General features: G+C 45.4%; 1 protein-coding gene across 2 annotated transcripts in view; it reads left to right on the top strand.

The window, feature by feature from the left end:
- Positions 1-8,209, top strand: part of Il20rb (interleukin 20 receptor beta) — a 36,575-nt gene extending 28,366 nt beyond the window's left edge. The window contains exons 7-9 of one of the 2 annotated variants that reach the window (XR_001231528.1): positions 3-245; positions 5,372-5,587; positions 7,238-8,209. Coding sequence is in view for 1 of the 2 variants with exons in the window: in XM_013505811.1 (XP_013361265.1) it covers positions 3-245; positions 5,372-5,521 (393 nt within the window). In the remaining variant the exon portion in view is untranslated. Of the gene's footprint in view, positions 1-2; positions 246-5,371; positions 5,658-7,237 lie in introns of those variants that run through there. The other variant, XM_013505811.1, reaches the window with a different exon arrangement.
- The last annotated feature ends 1,368 nt before the right edge of the window (positions 8,210-9,577 follow it).

Genomic DNA, 9,577 nt, shown 5'->3' with positions numbered 1-9,577 from the left:
TGGTTGTGCCATTGTCCGTCTGGAAGATGGGCCAGCTGCTTCAATACTCCTGTTGCCCCATGGTGGTCCTCCCAGACACCTTGAAAATAACCAACTCACCGCAGAAGTTAATCAGCTGCAGAAGGGAAGAGGTGGACGTCTGTGCCACGGCCATGCTGTCTTCTGGACTTGGATCTAGTGGCCTTGGGAAAGGGCCCACTTGTCAGGAGCTGACAGCCTGGTCTGCAGGACACAGAACTCATGAGGGAGAGGCTGCATTTCTCTCCTTGATGGACAAAGGATGGGAGAAGTGAGGAGCCCCTGCCTGCCTGCTGGTCCATGCCTAAAAGCGACCATCAGGGTGGAGACTACGGCCAGCAGAGCACTGACAAGGGGTCAGGCGATGTGACCTCTGCCATTTGGCAGATGAGTGACCATGAAGAGAGAGACTCAATCCCTCTGGTCCTTAGTTTTCTCATCCATAATGTGAATTACGACAAACCTGTCAAGTGCTGGCTGCCTCTGTGTGTGCACACACGCCCCGCTTCTGCAGGGCTGAGCGGAAGCTGGCAGCCCTGGCCACTGTGATGGACTCAGTTCCTCTGCAGAGCAGGATGCAAATGTGTAATGAGAATGATCAAAGCCCGCCCTGAAGAAGGAAGGGAGGATGGGAGCCAGCACGGAGAGCCCAATGCTTGTGCACAGGTGGCTGGCTTAGCCAACTGCAGCCTGTGAGCAGGATGCAGACCACAACCCCGCTGAGCACAGGATGTGTATAAATACTGTAAGCCGGGGAACGCCATGGGCTGTGGCCCCTGTGTGCACTCTGAGGACAGGAATTAAAATGTGCACAGTGTGGTGAGAGCACAGAAGGACGTCAGCAACAAGTGCAAGGCTTGTGCTTCTTAGTCCTTCGGAGTTGCTAAAAGGCAGAGATGAAACGAAAGGGGATCTTCCTGGGCGGTCCTTTTGGTTCCTGGAAGAAAGGGATCTTCTGGGATTTAGTTCCACTGTCAGTCTTGAGCCAGGGAAAGGCCTAAAGGACACCTCTGGTGAGGAGAGTGGGGTGTCTCAGGGATGTAGCTGGGGCAAGGGAGGAGCACTCTGAGTCCTCTATATGCAGCCACACCCCAGGAATCCACGACCACTGACTGCCTGGATGGGGGGCAGCCTCAGTGTGCAAGAACCCCAACTGAGGAGGATGGTATTGGTTTTGCAGGGCCAGGGTGCTCCTCAATGCTTTCACAGGCCTCTGTCCTCAGGAAATCTGTGAGGACCCTTGTTTCCTCAAACAGCTCATGCAGGTACCCTTATCTCCTTCCAGGCTGCTCATCTCCACCCCAGCTCCAAAAGCTCTGCCAGTTTTTCTTGCATCAGCTGAAGAAGAGCCACCAGCAGAGAAGGAATGGAAAGAGGAGTTTCTTGGGATGAGAGACTGATGAGCAACACCTGAACCTCATTTTTTAGCTCCTACCCCCTCCCACCTTGAGATCCACTGAGTTGGTTGGTCTCCACTGCCGCTTCCTGGGTCTTTCCAAACATCCTGTAGAGCTGGGGAGATAGCTCAGCGTCACAGTGCCTGCCTGGCAAGCACAAGGTCCAGAGTTCAATTCCTAGGACCAAAAAAACCCCACCAAAAAACCGCCCACAACAACAACAAAAACAAAACAACAAAAACCAACCAACCAAATAAACACACAAAAACGAAAAAACCAAACATCCTGCAGTGGAGATGGCTAACTGCTTCAATGAGGTTTTTCTCCCTTGGAAACAGGCCAGCCACCCTAGTTCCACCAGGTGGAGTCTCAATACATGGAAGGCATCTGGGAAGATGGTGGAGTGGTGAGCCACAGAGAAAGAGCCTTTGTGAGATTTGGTGTCCACCTGCTGGAATATAGCAACATGAGGAAGCGAAGAAGGAGGGAAGTGGGTCCCTGCGAACCAGGAAGGATCTGGGGTGAGATTGAAGCCCACCATAAAAGCAAAGGGAGAGAATTCAATGAAGAAGGAGGTGGGTGGTGCATTCTCCCTGAGACCAGACTCACTATGTGGGAAGGGCGGCTTGAACCTGCAGATGCATGGTGATAACTGGTGACCTTAGAGGCTTCCAGAGAAATGCACCAGTGGAATGAAACAATGGATGCAGTGAACTGCAGTGGCTGGTGAGTTGTTCTGGTTCAGATGTTCCCCAGGAAAGGGTGATTGGCTGGTAGCCATCTTGGAGAGGGGCCAGCTAAGCTCAGAACTCAGAACAGCTGTAGGCCAGCCCCATCTAGCAGCTCCCACTGGCATGGTGAAGCTGCCGAGTTCAAGCCAGCAGGAGGCCCACAGAGTGTTGCAGGCTGAACAAATCATGTTCCAGCCTCACAGCCGGAAACTGGCCTGAACTTCAGTGGAACTAAAGGTGCAGGCTTGCTGGAATTACCCACTATCCTGCTGTAAAACTCTGGCTGGTTTGTTGGAGTTAATCAACTCAGATCTGGACTCTGCCCATGTTGTCTACCAGTGACAGAAGAGACACACATTGAGGTGGACATTTTTTTTCTTATTTCTTTCTTTTCTTGCTTTTGTTTTTATTTTTTCATGATTGTTCTTGTTTTTATATGAGTGTAAAGATGTTTTCTAGTTTTTTGTTGTTGTTCTGTTCTGTTCTTGTTTTTATTTTTTCCTTCACTGTTTCCCTCCTACCTTCTTCACCATTTTCCCAAAGTTTGTGTGATCTTCCTTTGTCTTCCAGCCTTGCTTCTAATCTCTTCCTCTCTTTCTATTTCTGTTTTCCCCTGAACCCCCTTTAAATTTTCTCTCCTGAGGGCAAAAACCACTATATTGTGGACTTACTGAGGGTGAAGTTATGATAACAACACCTATCACAGTAGCATCCAAAAAAATTAAATACTTAGGAATAAATCTAACCAAGGAAATAAAAGACCTTTACATTGAAAACTATAGTACTCTGAAAAAGATCAAAGAGGATGTTACAAAATGGAAGGATATCCCTTGTTCTTCAGTAGGAAGAACCAATATAGTGAAAATGGCTTTATTTCCAAAATTATTGTACGGATTTAACACAGTCCTGATCAAAATTCCAAAAGCATATCTCACAGAATTAGAGAAAACAATCCAAAATTCAGCTGGAACCAGAAGAGACCTAGACTAGAAAAAGCAGTTCTGGGCGTGAAAGCCACGGCAGGGGGCATCACAATCCCTGACTTGAAATTATACTACAGAGCTATTGTAATAAAACAGCATGGTACTGGCAGAAAAACAGACCCGAGGATCAATGGGACAGACTACAAGATGCAGAAACAAGTCTAGATATTCTCAGCCACTTTATCTTTGACACAGAAGCCAAAAATCTTTGGAAGACAGCCTCTTTAGCAAACAGTGCAGGAAAAACTGGCTTTATAAATGTTGTAGATTTAAAACTAGATCCATATCTTTCATTGTGCACTGAACTAAAATTGAAATAGATCAAAGATCAAATATTAAAACAGAAACACTTAATGAACTGGAAGATAAAATAGGTAGAATTCTTGAAGACATTGGCACAGGCAAAGACTTTATGAACAAAACCCTGACTGCACAGGAACTATCACAAAGAATCAACAACTAGAATTTCATTTTATTAAAAAGCTTTTGCACAGTGAGAGAAACCACCAACAGAGTGACAAGACAACCTACAATGTGGGAAAAAATTTTGCCAGCAGTACCTCAGGCGAAGGACTTCTATTTAGAATATATAAAGAACTAAAAAGCAAATCAGATTCCCAAATTTAAAGACTCAGTCCAAAAATGGGCATCTGCAATGAATAGACACCTCTCAGATGAAGAAGTAGAAACTGCAAATAAATATATGAAAAATGTTCAACATTCCTGGTTATTTGAGAGATGTAAATTAAAATAATAGTGAGATTGCATCTCACTCCAGAAAGAATAGCTATTATTAAAAAATCAACCAATAAGAAATGCTGGAAGGGCTGTGAGGTAAAAAAAATGCTTTTCCACTGTTGGTGGGAGTGTAGACTAGTGTGGAGATTCCTCAAACAACTGAACCTAGAGGTTCCATTTGACCCAATTATTCTTCTTGGTACTTTCTCAAAAGAAGGAAAAGCATTATACCTCAGCAATATATGCACATCCATGTTTATAGTGGCAGTTTGTAATAGCCATGTCTTGTAAACAGCTCAAATGCCTGTCAACTGATGAATGGATAAAGAAGATGGGGGTGTTATACAATGGAGTCCTACTCACCCACAAAGAAAGATAAACTTGAGACATTTCTAGCTAAATGGGTGTACCTTGAGACCATACTCTTAAGTGAAATAAATCAGACACACATATGTAAATACCATATTGTTTCTCTAGTGTGAGAATCTGATGTATAAATAACGGAAAAAATATATCATAGGTATTGGGTAATGGGGAGAAAATATTCAGATGAGAAAGAGAACAAGGTTTTTTTTTTGTGTGTGTGTATAAGAATGGACAGGAAAAGTCAATAGACCTAAAATGGAAACAAGGCCTTTGTAAATGAGTTGAAGAAGAGCTGAAGGGAGGGGAGGGGAATGATAAAAAAAAGAAGCAAGATATGTACTGGTACAAATTCCCTCTGATGAATATGATCACTGTATCTAAATGTACTAATAAAATAAAAAGAAAAACACATTCCCATTGGTGCTAAAAAAAAAAATAGAGGACAGCCTCTCTCCCAGCTAGGAGATCGCCAAAATCTTGCCTTTGTGCCATTTTGTGTGTTGCTGTGTTAATTTTTTATGAAGAGTGTGTGAATTTTATATTTTACATCAACTGGAAACGTATGTTCATTTTGCAAAAATAAAGACCACACTACTAATATACAGGTCATCATTTTTTTGTGCTTCCCTCCCCTCTCCCTTTTCACCCTGAGGGTATTTCTCTCTGTCACCTGCTGGGACCCAGAACCAACAATGAGCCCGAGAGCCCCTGCTAGAACCTCCCATGAAAGTCCACCCATTATTTGCTGGCCTTTGTAGGTACTTAGACATTTCTCTCCGCTTCTGTTGCATTCCCATGTCCCCAGCCATGTACTAGACAGCGAGCTAGTCCTGATGGCTGAGGGGCTGCCTCCTACATGGCTGATAACTCTGCTCCTCCTCAAGCTTCCTCTCCAGCTATTTATCCCTATCCCTTGGTTCTTCAAGTATGGACTCTTTAATGAGTGCACATGGTGAGTGTATTTTGTGACTATAACAGGACAACGGCTGTAATGGGGCTTATCCAGGTGAACCAGCAGCATGGTCCCCCTGGTTATAAGCTCCAGCCTTGGACATCTCCTGGAAGCTTAAACCTTCCAGATATTCAGCTAGGAGGCCTAGAAGCAGGTTCAAAATGAATGCTGGCTTTCTTTTTGCAGATTGTCATTGTGGCCCATTGGCACTGGGGGAACTGTAGGAGGGGAGTGGCCCAGGCTGCTTCTGCTGCTTCAGTGAAGATGTTCCCTGTGGCCTGTGCTGTTGTCGACTCAGAAGCTTCCCTGGAAACAAGCCTGGCTTTCTTATCCTGACTTCAGAGAACAACACCAGGGTCCAGTGAGCAAATCCTTGCTCCATGAGGCTGATGATCCAATGGGGTAAGGGGAAAATGCTAATAATATAACTTTTTTTGTCTTTTTGAGGCAGGGTCTCGCTATGCAGCTCAGGCTAGCCTTGAACTCACTTTGTAGCCCAGGTGGGTCTCAAACTCACAACAATCCTCCTGCCTCAGCCTCCCAAGTGCTGGGATTACAGGCGTGTGCCACCACACCTGGCCTAATAATATAATATTAAAAAGAATTATTATTGTTAAGTGATTTATGTAGCATATTGGGAGTTTATAAGCCATATGGAGAAATGAAAATGTGGTGCATAAAATGGGGCACATCGTGCAGCCTTCTCAGAGTCATGGTAAATGCAAACATCTGAGTCCAAACTGTCAGAGAAGTCCTTGCCTAGCAGTGCGATGTGAGATTACGAGGGACTGTATTACACAGTAATTAGACAACAAATCCTTTGGGGGTATGCTATCTAACACAAAGATCGTATTCAGGGTTCACACTGTTTGTATTGATAGCACATTTTTATTTTTTTTAAAATTTATATATTTATTTACTTTTTTTTAATTTGATAGCACATTTTGAAAGAGTTAGTCTCCTGCATTACTGGATAAAGCAAATAATTGTTTATTAGGAGCCCAGCTTCCAGGATAAGTGAAAAGAAGGGCCAACTGTAGATCGCAAAGTGTGAGTAAGAATTGCCCACTGTTAACTGAGCCAGTCAGTGTGAAATCAGGCTTCTATGTGTTTTAAACATATTTTGGCTTTTTTTCACTGAAGTGGCCCAGAAGAAATGTCACCCCCTCAATGTACCCTAATGTCCAGACTTTGGTTTCCAATACTATTTTTCCCCAACGAAACCATGGTTTTGGAGCCATGGCTAAATTTGATGTCCAATCTGAGGGTGAAAGATACAAGATAATTCTAGAATATCTACAGTTGGCTGGATCAGAAAACAAAAAGCTTAAATAATCAGGTCGTTCAAAGTTATCCGTAACCAATCTGAAAAGTGCTCCTACTGGCCAGCAGCGGGGCAATGTGAATGTCAGGGGATGTTGTCTAACATCAATGGATACAATAAGCTGGAAGGCGTCCACCCAAAATGCGCCAAATATAACACAATGAATTCACGAAGACGAATAGAACAGAATGTACACCGGGTGTGGTGGCACATGCCTGTAACCTCAGCACTTGGGAGGCTGAGGCAGAAGAATCGCTACGAGTTTGAGGCCAGCCTGGGCTACAAAGACAGTTGAAGGCCAGCCTGAACTGTATAACGAAGCCCTGTCTCAAAAAGACCAAGAAAAAGAAAAAAAGAATGTACGGTATTTCTATTGCTATTTAGTTGTGTTGGGCTTGGTTCATTTATTGCGCCAGTGGAAAACACTAGTAAATGTAGATGCGTCAGAGGGATTTTCCCTTCGCCACCAATCCCGGGCCCCTGACCCCTGTGACCATCCCCCGCCTCCTCAGGGTTACAGCCTCTCATGGCCGTTCACTTCTCTTCCAGTCTGGCCCGGTTGCCCCTCTCTGTCTTGTCAAGAGGCCCCGCGGCAAGGTTCTTTTGCGTCCCTATAAAGGAGGGATTTCAAAGTCTGCATAGCCTCTGTTACTCCTCCCCTTCTCTTAAAAAAGAAAAAGGATATCTTTTCTCATATTCTGTGTGCTCTGTTTTTATCCTCTGGCCAGGGTGATTTTCTGTGGGTGCAGATCTCTCGGATTCCTTGGAATCTCTCATTGCCCAGATCCGGTCCACAGCTTCAGGAGCCAACCAGGACTGGAGCCCCTCATTGTGTTCACGGGTGTCTGGCGCCACCTTTTGGTGGGTTCTGGAAAATTCCTTCTGCTCCCGCTTGCAGCGCCCTAGGCTTCCTGGGCGAGGGAACGGAAAGCTCAACCCAGTTTCCCAGAACAAGAACTCAGCTGGAAAAAGTCCTGGGGCTCGGCCCGGAAGAAGCCGCCACTGTCCCTAGTGGACTTGGACGTCGGCGTCTGTGTGCTCGCTAGAAGTCTCGCGTATCCGCGGCTGTGTCATCTTCCCTGTGCGCCCCACTGGGCTGTGGCCTCTGCCTCGCTTCCCGCCTTCTCCTTTTTTGGGTGTTGCTGTTAAAAAGACTTATTTTGATGCGCCTATTTTTCCTTGTCCAATTTCCAGCCTACCCCTGGGCCAGACTGACTTTCTGAGGGTCCCTTCAGGCCGCTGTTCAGTAGGGGGAGCCCCCTGCCACCCCACTCCCGCTAAACACGGGTGACCAGCCTGTGCAGCCGGGGCCTGGACCGTCGGAGTGGACCCCAGACCATCCTCTGTGGCTGGCTCCTGGGATGCAGAGGTCCTGAAGCTCCTGACAAAGCAACCCCGAAAAGCCGTCCCTGCGGGAGGAGGAGCAGCAGCTCACAGAGGGAGGCGCAGCTCTTTGGTCCTGGCCTCGCTCAGCCCAAGGGTACAGGCGGGGAGAGGCTGCCAACCCCAGTGAGGACTGGGGGAAACCCGAGCCCAAGCCCCTCAGCCGCCTGGAGGTCGGAAGTACGAGCCTAGTACTGTGGTGGAGACGCCTGTTTCTGGTCCCACTACTGGACCTCATTGATGGAAATTTAAAAAGCTACCTAGCGGCGCTGGGGATTTAGCTCAGCGGCAAAGCGCCTGCCTGGCAAGCGCAAGGTCATGAGTTCGGTTCCCGGTACCGGAGAAAAACCAAAAAAAAAACCAAAAAAACAAAACAAAAAAAAGCTGCCTTGAGAAACCCGGCCATTGGAAAAAGGAGCTGTGGAGCAAACCTCAGTAACTCCGTCTCCCTCAACTACCAAGTGGCCAGGCGGCTCCACAGTCCCTGAGATGCCAGCAAATTGCCTTCCACCAAATGGCCTTAGTGTCAGGTGATGCCTACACAGCACGGGCAAGGCCCTGGGTTCAAGGCCCAGCACTGTAGAGAAAAGTAAAAAATGAAGCCCACAAAACACCCTTTGGGTTTCCAGCCTTGGGAACTCACACCCCAGAAAACAGGGCTGCTGTGTCCTCCCACCTGTTAGCCACACTGACAGGCCATCACCCGCACTCACTCCACTGAACTTTGGTTACTGGGAATTGAACTCTGGACCTTGTGCTTGCTAGGCAGGTGCTTGTGCTGCTGAACTATATACCTGGCCCAAGAGTCTTATCATTGGAAATAGATCAAACCAGAAAAACCCCTCTCCTCAGGCTAAGTCTAATTATGGAGGAACAGTGGCACCAGACAATTACTGTCATTTATTTATTTAGAGACTGTCTTGCTATGTGGTTCAGGCTGGTCTTGAACTCACTATATAGCCCAGGCTAGCCTTGAGCTTGCTGTGATCCTCCTGCTTCAGCCTCCTGAGTGCTGGAATTACAGGTGTATGTGCTCACGTCCAGCTGTTACTGTATTTTAAATAAAAGTTTTAATGTAGTGGATGGCAGCAAGCAGATGCTGAAGTTTAAACACAAGTAACTTTAAGCAGATCCATTTTAATTTACAAGATAAAGTCTTTTTCAGATAAAGGTTTTTTTTTTCATTTCGGAAAAACTGGAAGGTTTAAACTAAACATTTTAAACATATCAAATTAAAAGGAATATTCAGAGACATTAGGGTATCATGTGCTTGGAAATATGCTCTTCTAACAAACAGTGAGGTTATAAATGGTAAGAGGATTGACTTCTTTCAGGGTGGTATGGCCATAGACTGAAACGCAGTAGATTTGCTTCTGTTTATTGTTATAGAATGTATTTTATTGGAAGAAGAGAGGGTGAGTCTCTGTGTGTTGGAATTAAATAGTGCATGATTGCATTGTTTTAATTCTCTGCTTTCCCCCCTTCCTTTTTATTTTCTTTTTTTCCTTCCTTCCTTCCTCTTTTCTTTCTTTCTTTTTCTACTTTCTTTCTTTCTTTCTTTCTTTCTTTCTTTCTTTCTTTCTTTCTTTCTTTCTTTCTTTCTTTCTTCTTTCTTTCTTTCTTCTTTCTTTCTTTCTTTCTTTCTTTCTTCTTTCTTTCTTTCTTTCTTTCTTTCTTTCTTTCTT

Source organism: Chinchilla lanigera, unplaced genomic scaffold (genome assembly GCF_000276665.1).
Source record: "Chinchilla lanigera isolate Chin_1 unplaced genomic scaffold, ChiLan1.0 scaffold00100, whole genome shotgun sequence".
Lineage (NCBI taxonomy): Eukaryota > Metazoa > Chordata > Mammalia > Rodentia > Chinchillidae > Chinchilla > Chinchilla lanigera.
The sequence above is the reverse complement of the archived record's forward strand: the minus strand, read 5'-3'. Positions and strand labels throughout refer to the sequence as shown.